General features: G+C 40.2%; 1 protein-coding gene across 2 annotated transcripts in view; it reads right to left on the bottom strand.

Annotated features, from left to right (window-relative positions):
- CLMN (calmin) overlaps positions 1-16,987 on the bottom strand; it is a 69,448-nt gene that overhangs the window by 14,463 nt on the left and 37,998 nt on the right. For both annotated transcript variants that reach the window (XM_068192512.1, XM_068192514.1), the window contains exons 2-4: positions 4,667-4,728; positions 2,075-2,170; positions 459-542 (exon numbers count right to left, since the gene is read on the bottom strand). In XM_068192512.1, the coding sequence (XP_068048613.1) occupies positions 459-542; positions 2,075-2,170; positions 4,667-4,728 (242 nt within the window). The remainder of the gene's footprint in view (positions 1-458; positions 543-2,074; positions 2,171-4,666; positions 4,729-16,987) is intronic.

The following is a 16,987-nucleotide window of genomic DNA, read 5'->3' as shown; positions in this document are numbered from 1 at the left end:
ATGCATTTATATCATGTTCCCAAATTTCACTTTCTCTTGGTTTTGACTCATGATCAGCTGCTTCAGAAATCAGTTTACCAGATAAATACATGATTTCTATAAGGGAAAGTATTTCTGAGAAAAGAGAGTCATCTACCATTAGTGTAACTGAAGTAATGCCTCTAAGACCCAAATCATAAAAATTACTTGCATTTCTTTTTATTTTCTTTTGAGTTCCTGATCCTTTAATCCCATTGAACTTTAACATATAAAATGAGAAAATAATCCTTGCTTTAGACTCTGCAGGTGTTCTTGTTGTGCATTTTTATGTGGCTTTTCAGCCTTGCTGCTAAGGTAAGTCACAGCCTCTTGAGCAGTACACACCTCTTGCATACATGCAGCACATCAGATTAGCAACAATTACAACTTGCAGCATACATCATGGGAAAATATTAAGACCAGTCTTTGAAAATACTCACATTACTGTCCTCCAAGAACTTAAGTGCTTTGGCTATGTTGTTCAAACGAAAAATGCGATGGGTTGAAGATTTGTATTCATGCATCTAGAAAAAAGAAGTGCCACACTGTTTTTAAAACTGGTGGAATCATTCACCACATCATACAAAGCTTAAAACACTACAAGCACTGAGGCAAAATAAAGCTAAGGAAATCTATCTATGAAAAATTATTGCCATCTTTTGTGAGCAGTAAAATGCTTCAACTACACGATTGTAGCAAAACAGAGTTAGCAACCAGCTTTCCTGCTCTCCAGATGTTACCATGCTCTTGGACCTGCCACATTGATTATTTATGTAATCACTCCCCAGCCATGTTCAGTCACAGGATCAGATTTCCCTGAAAATTCATAATAAAAGGTTTTCTTTTGTCTCGAATTAAGTGAAATTATCCTAATTAGGAAGCAGGAGCAATTTAATAGCAGGCACAGGCAGGTGGGAGGCAAAAACCTTCACTTTGGCAGCAATGAAAGATTTTGCAGGCCTGTCTCCCTGCAATTCCATTTTGGCACACTGTTGTTATCCTATATGTGCAGAAACAGCTAACAAGAAATGCAGCCAGCTGACTTTATGCCCTTCTCTCACCTCTTCCCTGACCTCCCAAAGCATAGCCTAGGGATTACCATGATGTATCTCCCCCTTCAATTAATTTCAAGCCTGGCCCTCAATGCAATCTGTGTGAATGTACATAGAGACATAGAGCTGCTACTTCTGCTGCAGATCTGCCAATCTTCAAGAATATTAAAAAAAGAAAATAAAAGAATATTTAAAAAGAATATTAAAAAATATTCTTGACTCTGTATGTGGGAGCACACATTCGGGGGCATTCCTTCTGCAGGATATGCAGGTGGTCAGTCACTGCAGAGCATCACCAGATGTATCTGCAGTGGTGAGACAGCTGCTCCTCTTACCCAAATGTGGTAGCCACACACAGGAGAGTTCTGATGACAGGATTGATGGAGAAAGAAAACATTAAAGTCAACTGGGCATTTATATTTGCATTGGGTGTTCCATCTCTGGTATGTGGAACTTTACACAGCTCTTACAAAGAAAGGAGGAGGGAGGAATTTTCTGATTAGTAAAGCTTTGCCCTGCTGATTTGGACCGTATTAGTAAGACTGATGAAACCTGAGTTAGGATACCAGAATGAAACTCAGACCTACAGCAGGCATCAGAAGAGCTACTGAGTGTCATAATGATCTTAGACAAAATAGAAACAGAACTTAGGGATTAAAAAAATGATACAGCAAATAAGTGTTTTCTTGGTAATGTAACTTGGGTAATCTCCAAATGGAATGTGTGAGCATTAAAGTATTAAAGCCTTAAAAACTCTCAGGGGTAGGAACATTAACACTGATCACACACCATTTACACCTCATTGTCATATTTCCTTGAAACCTACATTATAGCTCAGGACACCCACCTGTAACATAAGGAAATTACAACAAAGTTGCTGAAATTCTTGCTACATTATGCAAGACATGGGCCCAAATTCACCCTTATTCCTTGGATATCCAGGCACCGTTGCTTGTAACATACCGAGCTCCTAGGTATGGAGGCTTCTCCCTCTCTGTACATACCAGCTTTTGTCCTGACAGGACTTCCAGGAGTGCCATCAAGATTTTGCCATCTTGTATATCAATAAACAAGTCTTTCACTTTCAAAGGAGGCTTGCACTGTGAAGAACAGAAATCACGTAGTTTTTAAAACACTGCTTTTTGATAAATCATCATGATTTCAGAGAGATAGAAGGAGAATTTTACGAGACAGAGATACAAGAAGTAAATCACAGCCTGCTGTAAGAAAGAGCTGATTGTTCTTCACATCAGTGGCAATTCTGTCCTATGAATGTTGGAGCTATAACTGAAAGCAGACAAGGACTTATTCCAGATTTCCCATGACAGAATCTAACCCTAAATACTCTGCCTAAGAAATAGCCAAGCAGGGGTTGGGTGCTGATCCCTCAGACTAAGACATATCCAGCAGAAGCAAATACCACTTTGTGCAGAAATAAGCCCATGATCCAGCCAGCCCCAATGTCCCTTCTCATGTGAAAGGCTTCTGGTGGTGCCATTCTGTATCCCAGCATTTTCTAAGTACTTTTAAAAGCAACTTGTATTGTGTCTCTTTTCTCACCAACTCCTCCCAAAGGGAACCATCTCCTCACTTCACTACAGTGTTGGTAGATGTGTGCAGTTAAGGCACACAGCCAAGTCAGCTCAGCCCTTAGGGGTAGTCCCAGCTGCAGCAATTACAGTCTGCTCAGGTGCCACTCACTCACGCGTCCCTAAAGAGCCCAATCTTTTCATCTTTGGTTGGGCAACGCACTTCTGTTCGATTCAGCACTACTCCTGGCAAACTGGGACCACACATTTTCATTACCAGTCTTTAATCTAGCCAAGACACTAAACAGTGCTCCATGAAAGAAAGCAAAGTATCTTTCCTTTCAAAATTAAATAACTTACCTGAAAGACTAAAACACAAACACTTTCTATTCTTTCAGTACTTAAAGCAAGAACAAACAGAACTCAAAAATTCACACTACTCCAAATTATCCCATGATCAGCAGAGCCAGATCCTCTCAAGAGATGACCCAAGTAGGATCACAATAAAAGTCTCCTGAAGACTTCACTGCTGCCTCTGACAAATGGAAGCCACTCTGCAAGAAGTGCTTCTTTGAGGATAAAGGCAGAAAACACCTTTCTCAATGAGTCTCCTCAGGGAACCGTAATTAGAGGCAGCTTTCAGTGAAGCTGTCATTGTTTACATGGTTATGTTTATTACAACACTTCCAGGAAATACGTTAATAAAGCAAAAGGCTTTCACCCTTTGGCCAGAAGAGCATTTCTATTTGTTGAATCAGAGAGGAAAAAAAAATTATATGCACTCCAGAGAAAGCTGACCTGCTCGTAAAGGTTCTAAGACTTCATATGCCTGGCACACCAGAATTAACAGCACCCTTTCAGCCTTTTTCAGCCTTTTTCCTTCTGTAAATCAAAGACCTTCTTTGCAGCCACATATTTGACAACCCTTTCTGACAAGTTCCAAAACTGCTGTTAGTTTAAAGCCCTAGAGCCTGATTCACGAAGGCATCATGTAACACTGTCTTCCTTCCGAGAGGCCTTTGGGAGCAATTGTTAGTCAAAACACTTCCAACTAGCCTTATTCTGATTTTCCAGTGAGATTTAAGAGGATCCCTTTATGCCTTCAAAAACACTCACTGCAGAGTAATGGACTTAAGCAACTATATATCTGATGCCTTTCTTCTAAAACCTCTTTCCTTTACTGTGTCTGGAATGCAATCACTTCTCAAGAACAACTAAACTGAGAGCCAGCCCAAACCTAATCCCACTATGTACTTTTTGAAATTTAGCTGCACATACTAAAGCATTGTGAAGCTCAGTCACCAGTCTGAGTAGATCAGGAAGCTGGTCTCATTCCTTGATCCTGCACTAAGCATTGCTGCTGTCTCAGTAATACCAGGATGGTTTTTTTCTCTTTTTTTCTCTTTTCAACCTCAAGACCAAAAAAAAAAAAAAAAATTCTCTGCATGACAGACTACTCAGAAGAGGTAGTACTTATCTGCTATCAATAAGATAGTAGCTTAGGTTTAAGAGCCATATTATGGTGTCATTAAGAAACAATTACAACTTAAAGATATGATGTCCAAACATTAGCTGTCTGATGTAAGTGGATATGTGAAGATCCCATCATATTACCCCCAATAACATGACTGACAAGGAATTACTGTTTTCTATCTTCAGATCTGGGATGAAGACAGGTTCTGAAGAACAGCTTTCTTTAGCCATGATTCCTCAGATGTTCAAACCTCCAGTTTAGGGAAGAACACAGACATCATCACCTCAGAGCCTCAACCATATTTGATTTTATGTGGGTGCATTCTATGGGAAAATTCTACCCTCATGGTAACAGGCAATGGCATTAAAGATTTAAATGCACCTGAGATGATAAATGCCAGCCCAGTATTCATTGTGCCTGGAAATGAAGTTTAATTAATCCAAAAACAGGCTTTGAGCTTCCACTCATTCTCCTCCAAATGTGCACAGATGTCAACTTTGTTTCTAAATTTTAACTACTTTAGAGGAGTCAACTGCAATCTGTCTATGGCTATGTCCTTGTATCCCAATATCAAGACTGTTTGTCAGTCTTACCTTTCCCAAATGCAGGTTTATCCATCTGGTAAAGGTCCTCTTCTGTACATTTTCACGTTCGACTAGAAATATCAGAAACAAAAACAGCACTTAACTTTCCAGAAGAGGGAAAACTGGTAGTAAATTTCAGAAACTGATGCACAAAAGAGTTAGAATTCATGAGAACTAGGTGTATAAAACAAATATATTCTAAATCAGGAGATATAAGGTCCAGTTTCAGTGTTTTATTCAATTTCTTTGAGCAGACATGAGCTATACATTTGTAGATGCATTTAAAAGGCAGGAGGAGGGAATTTCTTAGTTTTGCAATCTTGAGTGTTCAGCTTCTGAGAGGTGAACATTTATGTGCTGTGCACAGCTCTCCAGTGTTGTCACCCTCTGAGCAGGCAGCTTGACACTTCTATGTCAATTTATAGGATTATTGCTCTGACACCCTCATGCAAATTGGGCTGGCATGGATTCCAATGTATCTGCATGCACAGGGAAACAGGACCAACACAACCATTTTGTCTTTATTCTTATCAATGGAAAAGCCTCATGAAATTCCATCTTCCCAGTCTTCTAACTAGTGCATCTAGAATCAAAATTCCAAGTCCCTAGACTAAAGAATCATTTTGTTTATATTGCAATAAGACTAGGAGTGCTTGCTCCTTGCCAGAAGTGCTGTGCACTGGGTGCTGTGCAAACAGCTCTTGGGCCAGCTGAAGAGTTTTTAATCACATCTGCCATTTCCTGAATCCATTTCCATAGTGAACTATGGCAAGAGTGTAAGGGGAATCATATTACTGACCAGCTTTCATTTACCTTCTAATATAAAAAAGTAAACCATATATTTAATATAAATGAAGTAGACTGTCAAAGCAATATTTCACTTTAAAGACACTTATTCTCAAGCGGTTACCAAGTTTCACTTGAATTAAGGAAATCTGGCAATTTATGAACAAAACCCATTAAAACTAGTTATATGCTAGTATTTCAATTTACTCATAGAGCATATCAAATATATTTTAAAACCATTTTGTGTTTCTTCAGCCCTACAAAAACAGCTAACCTTTCTACTGGGAAATCACATTCTGAAAAAGTCTGGGCTGCTTTTATTGGTCAGACTGATTACAGGCCAAGCAGTAGCTTCTGTAAATCAAATTTCAATATTGTTATTCTTTTTGATAATTTTAACCAAAGGGTCAGCAGCGTCTAATCATATGTATAACTGTTTTCCTTATTTTGATGCAGTGGAATAGAGCTTTTCAGCATGAAGTACATCTGTCACTGATGTCCATTCAGGCCTTTTAAGTCATCTTATTCCCTAAAACATGATTTTCTCAAAGATTGGTTAAAAAAAGTAATTACCCTTTAAGTGCTTTAGAAAACATAGAAAATGCCAAACTAATTATTGCTGTTGGCTTTTCTTTTAAAATGTCTTAGAAGAATGTGCAAAGATTTGAAACAGCTCTCTACAAATGAAACTGTAAATTATATTAGGACTCTGGAGTGTCTGTAAAACACCCACAGCATTTACCACCTACAAATCTCAAAGTACAATAAACTGAGAGATGTGTCACATATTTCTTGGGCTTTGCTTTCTTCAGCACCTCAGCTTCAGAACTGGGTTTCCATGCACTCACTCCCACAGCCACAGCTGAGCAGCTGAAGTGCTGTGTGTCACCCAGGGTGTAACTTCGACAATCGAGCTGTTAAAATTAACCTTTGACAGTGGGTGGAGGTTAAGCCAGAATTGTTCCCAGATATACTTCTTTCTGTTCAAATACAGGTGTACAGAACAGGCAGAGGAGCTAGCAGCTAGCAAACTTTCTGAAATGCTGAGGAATGCTTGGGTGGCTTTAGTGCCAGGCTTCAGAAAAGAAAAAGGAGACTTATCAAATGGGCTGGATATACAGATTTCCAATGTCGACCAAAATCAAAAAGGAAACACAGAAAGGTTCACAGGAGCAAATACAGTGTTTTCTGGTCTCATCAGAGGCTTGGTTTCTTGTTGTATTTTTCACCAGTCACTTGTGGCAACCTTCACTTTCAGTGTAAATAAGGATGCAAAAGAGAGCTGTGTTTATCCATAAACAGATCATCCATAAAACTGAGCACACACTGGCTCCTAATTTTGCTGCAGAAATTCTGCCATGATGCAAATCAGGAGTTGCACATATGCCTCAAAGGGTGGGTGAGCCAAGCTGGTATTACTGCTTTGGGAAGCTCACACACCAAACATTAAAGAAAGGCACATTCAGGAAAGCACTTGCATACATAGACAGGCTTCTGAGATTAATTCATCTCTATGGCAAACAGCTTCTTTCCAGGAAGAGTGATGACCCCAGAACGGGCACTATTTGATTCTGTAAAATTCTAAAGCAACAGTAACTGGAAGGGGAAGAGGAAAGGAGAGGAAATGTGTTTATAAAATCCCTAAGGCACACAAATCCCTAATGCAGTCCATATGCTCAATGACAGACTTAATGGGAAAAGTTCAGCACAGGTATTTACTGGTGTGTGCCTTTAACTGCTACTCTGCTCCAGCGTTGTGGACCTCCCAGTTTCAGTACAGCCCCTCCTCTCCACAATCTTTTCATTTAAGATGTTTGTAGAAACTCTATAAACTTTATGCAGTTTCTATAAATTAAATAAAATCTTTTTTTCTCCTTCACACCTAATATTACATGTAAGTGAAGAAAATAATTCAAGTCCAAAGGTCCTATACATACGTATATAGTTTACTAAAACTGCACTGTGTTTACTGGGCAGCTTGAGAGCAATAACACTATTATAAAATAATAATTACACCCACCATATGGCTAGCCTGTAAATAAATCCTATACTGGAAAAGAAGGATGCCTGCTGTGAGGGTTGAATTGAAGGATGTAATGCTGGAAGGTAAAAAGTCAGGAATGGCCTTTTTGATTCAGCTCAGCTCAGACCTTGATATAAGAGAAAAATTATAGAGACAAATTCTGACCGCTTACAAATTCTGACCGCTGGGTCTTCCACACTCTTCCAGTAAGCCCAACTACAACATGCTTTCACAGGAGGGTGTAAGAGGCACAGTGTTTGTATCAAAGGGCATGGGTAGGGCACTGACAGGCATTAACTGCAATAATTTAGAGGGAAAGAAGCCACTGGAGAAGAAAAAAGTGTACTGTTAAGATTGGGTGTACCCTATTGTATAACCCACACAGTTCTCTGCCCCACAGCTGTGTCCTAGAGGACAGCAGAATTTGGCAGAATTTGGCTCAGCCCCAGTAACTGCAACTTAGTCGGTATTCAATATTCACAAAGATATACTGCTTCATAAAATCTTATGGCAAAGGCAACTAATTCCTCAAAGAATAAAACTAAGCTAGTTCAAAAGCCACTTGGGCAAAATTCAAGGTTAAGCTGCTAATGCACAAGGGAGTTCGGCTGCTTTCCTGTGTGGCACTATTTCCTTATTTCCTTCCCCATCAGTCTAGAAATTCCTCAAGCATTTGCTAATGCCATTTCTCCCCCTCCCAAATCTCCTCAAAGGTCACTACTGTTTGCATCACCTGCAGGAAGCCAATCCCTAAGAGCCTCTATGTTCAACAGCAAATTGGAGATAGCAAATATTGATTTGCTTCTAAATACTATTTATTCTGTTGTTGTAGAACCAGTTATGAATAATCCTCTGAGGCACACCACCATGGGGCTGGGCACTTCAAGGAACTATGAAACATGGAAGCTGATTTGAGTAGAACACTTGTCAGTGTATAATTACATAGTTTCAGGAAACTGCTTGATTTGCATGTACGGATATTACTCCCAAAGCAAAGCAGAAGGTCACTTAAATCTGCTTCCAAACCTATTAGCATTTCATCTAGGATATCATCATCATATGACGTTAAAACCTTCACAACAGGCCAAGCTGGCTTGTAGATCCACTTACAACTTACCTTGCGGACATCTTGCCAAGTTCCAGTTTTGTAATAAGCACAAAATTCACATTCCTTCTTTCTACCACCAGTTCAGCCTCTATAGATACACTCACTATTAGCAAGAAGCAAATCTTCACGATGAAAATGCTGGTGTTGGCCATCTAACTGTGACAGAGGATGCTTTCACTACCCTTGGCTGCAGAGGCAAAAACTTGCCAGGATAATTGCCCCATATTCACTTCGTAAGTACCCAGTAGCCACCACAGAACCAGATCATAATGTGCATGGCTCTGGATGTATCCCAGCATTTGCCAATGTCTTTGATCAGGAGAAAATGACACTTCCTATTACACAACAAAAATAGATGGGGAAATGTATGATAATTAAATACTACAGCCTAACTCCAAAGTGGAACGTGGTTCAGACACCCTAAGTCTTGGGAAATGCAAATTCCTCTCCTTCTGCCTTCCTCACCCCCAAACTCACGTTCATAGAGTTAAGCAATCAATCAGTCTCTAATGAACACACATTGAACAATCCACTTTTGAACTCCAGGCCTCTAAATAAAATGAAAACTGGATTTCAAACTGGGCTTCATGGTGTTCCTGCACTGTGACACAGCTTAGGTATTTCTGATTACTAGGCATCATAATAACAAATCTGAATACTCCTTTCTCTGCAAACAGTGTTCACAAAGGAAGCCAGACTGACATCTTAGAAAATGGATTTTACCTAAAAATGCTCATTTGAGATGATGATAGATGCAAGTAATTGCCTATGGGCACATAAAGACCATGCCATTAGTTAGAGTACGTGGTTAGGCACTAGACACAGGATGCTGATGATAGGTACCGGATATGGACACCCCTAAGGAAATACGGATCCTTGTCCAGGAGACCTTCTACTGTTCAAATACAATACATGGGACAAAGTTCAGGTGCACAGCCCAAGGACAGAGCACATGTAAGCAACACATCTGGCATGGGGAGGATGATTAAAGGTGTACTGTAACAAAAGTAAAAGGGGGGTGAGCAAAAGAGATTGGGTATGGGGGTAGCAAGTGACAGCAAAAAAACTGGAGAATTTAAATGTGTAAAGTAGGGCAGGGAAAAGTGCAATTAAATTTTGTACTTTTGTTTCATGTCAACACAGAGTTACATTAAACACATTGAACTATGAATGCTCAGAGACATAATTTCTATTAAATGTTTTCACTAGAGGATTAAAAAATAGCTCAAAACATTCCTCTCATGTATATGGTGCAGTCCAGCAACAGTGCTCTGCAAATACTCAGTACTTGCACATAAAAATCTCTATATTTGTAGGAGTGTGAATTTTAAAGGCATAATCAAAATATAAGGAAAAATTTTAGCCAAATTGCCCACAAAATTAATTTTATAAGCTTATGAATTCCTGCGAATTCTATATTTTCCTTGTGCTTAAGAAACCCCCAAACAGCTTAGAAGATTAATATAAATTTTCTGTTTGATCTATACAGGGATTGAAGGCTTTGTTGTGTACCATATGCCAATTTGATGTAATCTGGAGCACATGAAATATTAAATCTTAAAAACCCTGGTTTTCTAAAGCAAACATTAACTACACTATATAACATGAGTCTGCTCTCAAGTTACCTCTTATGAACAGGGCCTCTAAGCCCTCCAGATGAAGTTGTTAAGTTAATTGTTTGTTGAAGCTGACCCATTTATTACGGTCCTTATTAAATTTCTATGGCAGGTGTTGAAAGCTTGAGGCTTTTTCATTCCATCAAAGTTGCAGAGTCCAAGTCTTATTGGTTCAAAATTCTTTAAAACTCAGGCTGGTGCTGCAGAACACAAGCATTGTAAGATCCCAAGCATTACATTTTCATTAGCTGCAGCTAAACAGGTTTCTTTTGGACTTCAGTGTCTGGTTATGGCAAAATATTTACTGCTGCAATTGGTATATTAAGATTACACGCACCAGACAAATATTACAAGATGAACATGAGATTTCTAAAAAAACTGTTACTGCTTCAATCCTCATAATGTCTGAGACAGATGTTTCTCTTACCAAAGAATTAAATTAATTTACTTGTAAATTCTACTGGGCTTTGGAAGAGAAATCCTACATAAAATATTACTATTAGAGCTTATCAAAATAGCTTCCAATAAGAGGGATTTATATTTTCCCTTGAAAATTAATTTAGTAGTGGCAGATGGTAAAGATTCCCCTCCATGTACCCTTCAACCATATAGCAAACATCTTTGTTCACATTACTCTTTATATGCATGGGAAATTTTATTGAACAGAATTACAAAGTCTCTCATTTACATACCAGGAATGTTATGAAACAAAATCTGACAAGGTTAAAAAAGAGAAATGCAATTCTGTTCTGAACACTGAATGAAACAGACATCATTGTTTACCATGAAAATAGTCGCACCCAAATAAAGTATTAACTAGGTTCAATTCAAAAGGTTTGAAATTAATCTAAAAAGTGACTTAAGTGTTGATCCAGCAAGGGGCTTTCAGGCTGTGCAGAACACCTATTGTGGTTTATTACACACTGTTCAAGGACCATAATACCTCCTTCTGTGTATGAGGTGAAACAGGATTTGCTGTTACCAGCGATTGCCATTAGCAGAAATGTAACAACCAATACATCGTGGTTCAAGAGTTGTTCCTCGCCCAGAGTTCATGATGTTCCAGTGCTGTTTGCTGCACTAGTACTGGCTTCTCCAAATAGTTCACTTCCTGGGACTGTTGATGTTTCTTGAAGGGACTGAGGTCCCCAACTCTGAGGTGGGCAAAATATCCCACCCCTGTCATTGCTGGCATATTGAACTCTGCTTTAAAGCACAAAGCTTAACTTCAAATTCAACCTCTTGCACCTTTTCTACCCACTTGCGTATATTCAGTCAGATTCTCTGTACTTGCTCCAAAATAAAATCAGGAGCACCCTTCTGAAACAAACAAAATCATAGTTGCCACATTCAGCCAGGTACCTGTTAGCCCTATCTTCTTATCAGTTAGAGAACTGGCTCTTGAATAAAGTTCACATTGACACGGTTTTACCAGCACAGACCTTTCCCTCCCACATGGAGAAGGAGGTCCCACAGCCATATCAGTATCTGCACCAGTATCTCTGTATGACTTCTAACTGATCCCTGGCAAGATCTCCATTCTCATCCTGTGGCATCTAAAATGAAAAATATATTATCCTCCAGAAACCGTCCTACATCCAGCAAGTAAAGACTAGTCACAGAGTCCAGTCCATTCCATCTCTGCTCTGCATTTACCTTTACTTGTTATGGCAAACCTAGAAGCTTAAACTGTGAAGCATTCCTTATTCTTCACATTTTTTTCATTTCTAGAGAGGAAAAAAAAATCCTTTTGGCTGGCTAACTTTGTTGAGACATCAAAATCTGAAATGCGGTAAGATATTCTGCTATACATCAGATCTGACAACAGTGCTAAAGCCTGAATAATTTGAGATGAGCAAAGAAGCCAAACAAAACCCACATTATGTGTCAGGGTTATTTCTTGACACTCAGAATCAGATGAGAACTAGCACGTGCCCAGAGTTCCACTGTTTCCTATATTTGTCAGTTAATGTTAACAAGTTGGTGTTTAACTGTATTTTTATGCATTTGAAACCACTGTAATTAAATCTGCAAGTAGAAGGAAGAAAACACAGGAGCAGGGGACTGGCAACACATCCACTTTCCACAGAAGAGTCCCAGGCAGTTTCCTGAGCTTCTTTAGACAAATCAGTCTTCAACACAAAATTTGAACTCTCCCTGTTATTAACCAGGATCTTTGAAGCACCACAGGATAGTACAGAAAGGCTGAGAAGACAACTGCCAGAGGTGTATGAATTTGCCTTTACCTGTGGGAAACTTAAAAGACAGTAGTTTCATTTTCTAAAATCAGGTAAGGAAAGGCAACCATGAACATTTTACAGAACTACCTTGCAAAAGCCCTGAAATCACAAAGAATTGCTTGTTGGAGTGCCGGTGGCTTTCTAGAGTTCTCTCTTCTGCTTCCGCCACTGTCCCCAAACAACTCGAGATTACCTGGCCAAGTAATCATTATCCAAACCAAGGGATGCTTACAAAGCCTTCTGGACACCACAGCACTAGAAGGGGTACAGAAGTAAAACACAGTTATATGTTTGCAGAACTGAAAGAGCAGTAATAAAAGCCAGAAAGTAACTCAGTGCAGGGACCACCAAAACCTATGGTGTGCTCAAGAAATAGAGCGGCCTCGTATGGAAATGCAGAATCCAGAGCCATGCTGCCTACAGCCTCTATCCCATTTATTCTTCCTTTTAATGTCTCTTACCAAAGCCAATAAGCAGCACAGAAGAAATAGAGTGAGGAGCATGGTAATCAGGTGAATATTAGAGACATGCAGAAATACATGCAACTCTAAGAGCAAAAGATTGAAGAGATTTACGGAGATTAATATTTACTAGAGAAAAACCCTCTGGCTTTGGAGGAATAAGCAGATGCTTTGTTCATTGTGAGCCAGACACATGATCTGAAGTAGAGGGTACAAGCCTCTTTTGGAGGGACAGAGAGGAACACAAAACCAAAAACAGTGTAAGAGGTGGGAGCTACACTATATAAGTTGCTGTACTGCAGGGCAAGGCACCCACCATTCAAAAATAGATGAAGGCAGACCGTTGGCTGCCAGAGCTAGATTAAAATGGATAAAAGGCTGAACTACAGTAGAAATCCTTTTCAAGATGCATTTTATAAAATGCAAGAGCATAGCAGTGACCAGTACATACTCCTAAAGAGTTATTATTTGACTGAAATGACCTGTTGGGAGGTATTCTGGGAGGCTTCAAGAGGCTCCTGCTTTTCCAGACAGGGTGGCTGCCACAGAAGTTACAGGCAGACTAAGGATGGCAAAATTCTAAGTGTTCAGCGAAGTCAATCATGCAGTCTCCCCCACAAGATGCCAAGTCTGGCCCCTTAGCATTTACACAGGCTTTGCGGGCAGCACGGCAGAAAGCCTGGTCCCCTCTGCACCCTGGTGAGCACTGCTTTAGGCAGCATGGGGAATTGTGAGCTGCAACTCCTGGGTATTATTCTGGGTGATGCTATCCAGCTACCAAAAGTAAGCAGAGAAATTATTTCTCTGAAATCAGTAGCAGTCTTTCCTTTGCTCCAGCTAGCTCTAAGACCAGGTTATAATGTATCAGCATAGTTCAGAAATAGTATTGGCACAGCTTGCCAATTAATCAAAACTAGAAGGTATCAGACAAAGTCTTGGACTGGGTTTGGATTAAGGCCTGCAGTGACACTCAGAATTCCAGTTTTTCCTGAGTCTCCCAGAATGTGGAAATGCAGCCCTCAAGTGACTGACTGATGCTCTTGATGGAGCTTCACATTTTAGCTCTATGCCTGAAGGCAGGTTTGAGCAAATCTGCCAGGATGAAAACCCAAGGAAGCGCAATGTATGTATGAGCTCTCTTGTTCTGAGGATCCAACAGTAAAATAGTGCCATTTTATGGCACTAAACCAATGTCATCAAAACCACTGCACAGTGAGCTGTAGACACTTCATGCATCTTCAACACTGACACTGACATGCCTCCTCATTTTGCTATTAAATAGTTCACCCGTAGCTTCCAGGACAGCCACCACCTCTCTATCTTGCTAATTTTTGCAACTATTTTCCAAATTTCAAATGAGAACATGGCAAAAGCCATGACAATTCACATTCTGTCCTTCATAGCCAAAACATGGAACATCCCCTCAGAAGGAAAGGCAAATGTAAAAGTATTTGAATTTAAGTGCCAAGCAAATATCTGTGTTGTTTAAGGACATTTCCAAAGACAAAATTTACCAGAGAGACATTCCTCATGTACAGTATTACCCATAGCAAGAAAATCTTCTTTCAAGCAAAAACCCCCATTACTACATAACTATACTGTGTGTTTGCACTGTACCTTCAACCCCATCAGCTCTGTCATCCTCCTTATCAGACTTTTTCATCCCTGGGGACAAGACATGGCAGTGTCTTCTGTTACAAAGAAGCAAATGGGGGCAGCAAGAACTTCAGGGACCAATTATCACGCAAGCAACCAGCTCTTCCTTTAATACAATCTGCAGTGATCATATGGCATCATCACATCTTTCCAAAAGCCAAGTTTAAAATTAAAAAAAAAAAAAAAAACCTCATGGAAAGAACACTTATTTCGTTGCTTTGAACTGTGTCCAGCATGTGCAGCATGCGTAGCGATCCCTCCTGAGATGTGTTCAGGAGATACACTTCAAAACGGGACGTAAGCCATTTATTTGTTATATTGGCTTGTACTCAGATGAAGTTAATCTGATATTCCAGAGAAAGGCAGACCTATGACTATATGTCACAGTCCCTAGCAGAGGAATAAAGGCATTTTGGCATGAGAGGGAGGGCCAGCACAAGGGCAGGGTCAAGCCACATTTTGGCAGCAGAGCCAGCCTACTGTGTACAGCAGCCTTTGGCCCAAGAGCACTCACATATACAAACACTATCACATGAGCTCACTCTTGCTCCCCTTGTTGCGCTGCCTTGCATCTCACCCCAAGCCCTAACAAGAGGATTATGGTTAGTGCATGTTCCTCCTGGCTTTTCATCCATTTGCCATATCAAATCAGGAATGCTGTGCAATGGGAATAACGCAGAGCATGAGGGCTGACAGCATTCCTGCTGCTGTAGGAGTGAGAAGAGCTCTAATCACTCAGCTTCTGTTCTGCCTCTTTTTCCTCTCTCTGACAGGCACACCTGGCAATTTCAGCCCAGAGGAATGCTGGTATGTGCTGAATATGGTTAACAGGTGATACCTCCACCTTCTTTAGGCCTTCAGTTACCTTTAGAGCTGGAACATGCATGCTCCCCAACAGGAAAAAATCAGTACCTTAGCCTCCATTTTTCTTCAACCACAGGAAATGAGAAGGATGGATGGATGAACGAACAGCAGAAGAGGACACCAATGCTGTCAGGACCACACACTCCCGTTCCTTATGGCAATCCTTAAGGAGCTGAACAATCCAGTAAAATAGGAAAAGACACCAAAAGCATAAGGAAGACTGCACTGCACACAGGCCCTGATGTCTGAACACCTTGTCACCACCACTGAGATCAGGTGAGCTAGTACAAGTATGGGCATTGGCACTGCAGGTGAATGGGATGACAAAATCTCCTGGACAGGCCCTCTCTGTGCTCAGACTTAGAGATTTCAAAGCTGTGTTAAGACTGTTTGTATATGACTTGTACAAGATTCTTTTATAAGAAGCCCAGGTATCTCACAGAGCTGTGCTAGAGCCAGGGCAGAGTCATTCTGCCTTTGCATGTGCTTTCAGCTGAGAAGCTCTTGCAGATAGTCACGGTCCTGTGCAGCAATCAGTGCCTTGCCTGGCTCATGCCACCCAGCAACTGCTTCGTTGTGAGAGCCTGGTTTGAAGTTGAGAAGCTTAACTCTTGTGAGGAGTTTCTACTCTTTACAGCTGTATGAAATGACTTAAACAAAACACTTCAGAAATATGAGACATGACTCATGGATTTTGAGAGCCAGAGTTCGCATATCCCCATTGTGTGTCATTTTGAGCTCATGGAAAGACATTATTAAGTATTCCAAGAACTCTGGCAGGATTGAAGTGTGCATGGCAATGAGCACCATCAAAGCACTTGCAGCACCCATAGTACAAGCAAAGTCAGACCAGAGAATTGAGTAATCATGACTAAAACATGATCATACAGTCAGCTCCCCTCAGGATGAGAAACACAATGAAATCTTCATAGAGAAAAAAAAATCAGGAATGCAACAACCTGATTGCAGCCTCTTGCATGGCAACAGGGAAACATCAAGTCTTTAAGCAAAAGATGCTACTTTGAAACTGAGGTATCATTAACAAAATAACATGACTTTCAATGCAAAACAGCATTTAGATTCTGCTACAAAATATTGCTAGGAAGGTCACAGATACCAGATTATGACCTCTATCAAAAAATCCTATGTAGAGTATGCCAAGGAGAAGGCTCAAAATCTTAAATGCCTGTGGGAATTCCTTTCAGGCCTTGGGTAAATTTTCATGCTCTGTGCTTCTCATCTGTAACAGTGCAATCACTCACACTTTGAAGCTAACTTGAAATTGAACCCACAAACACTGACTGCAAAGTCAGGCCCTAATGTTTAGTAAATAAGGAATTCATAAGATGACTTTCATGATTCATCTATCCAACAATACCAAAACTGCTAATCAATAGCATCATTTGCACAGCCGAGGAAGGAATGCCAAGAGGACTTGATACAACAGTGTGCCTCTCTTGCGCTAGCTTTGTTTACACCTGTATATTGACCCCAGTGCAGTAAAGTTGTAAAGACAGAAACACCCTTTACCTACTAACCCTGGAAGTTACTGATACTGGAAGTAACAGAGGAGAAA

The sequence above is a fragment of the Anomalospiza imberbis genome, chromosome 6 (assembly GCF_031753505.1).
Source record: "Anomalospiza imberbis isolate Cuckoo-Finch-1a 21T00152 chromosome 6, ASM3175350v1, whole genome shotgun sequence".
Taxonomy (NCBI): domain Eukaryota; kingdom Metazoa; phylum Chordata; class Aves; order Passeriformes; family Viduidae; genus Anomalospiza; species Anomalospiza imberbis.
This window is presented reverse-complemented; position numbering and strand designations above follow the sequence as displayed.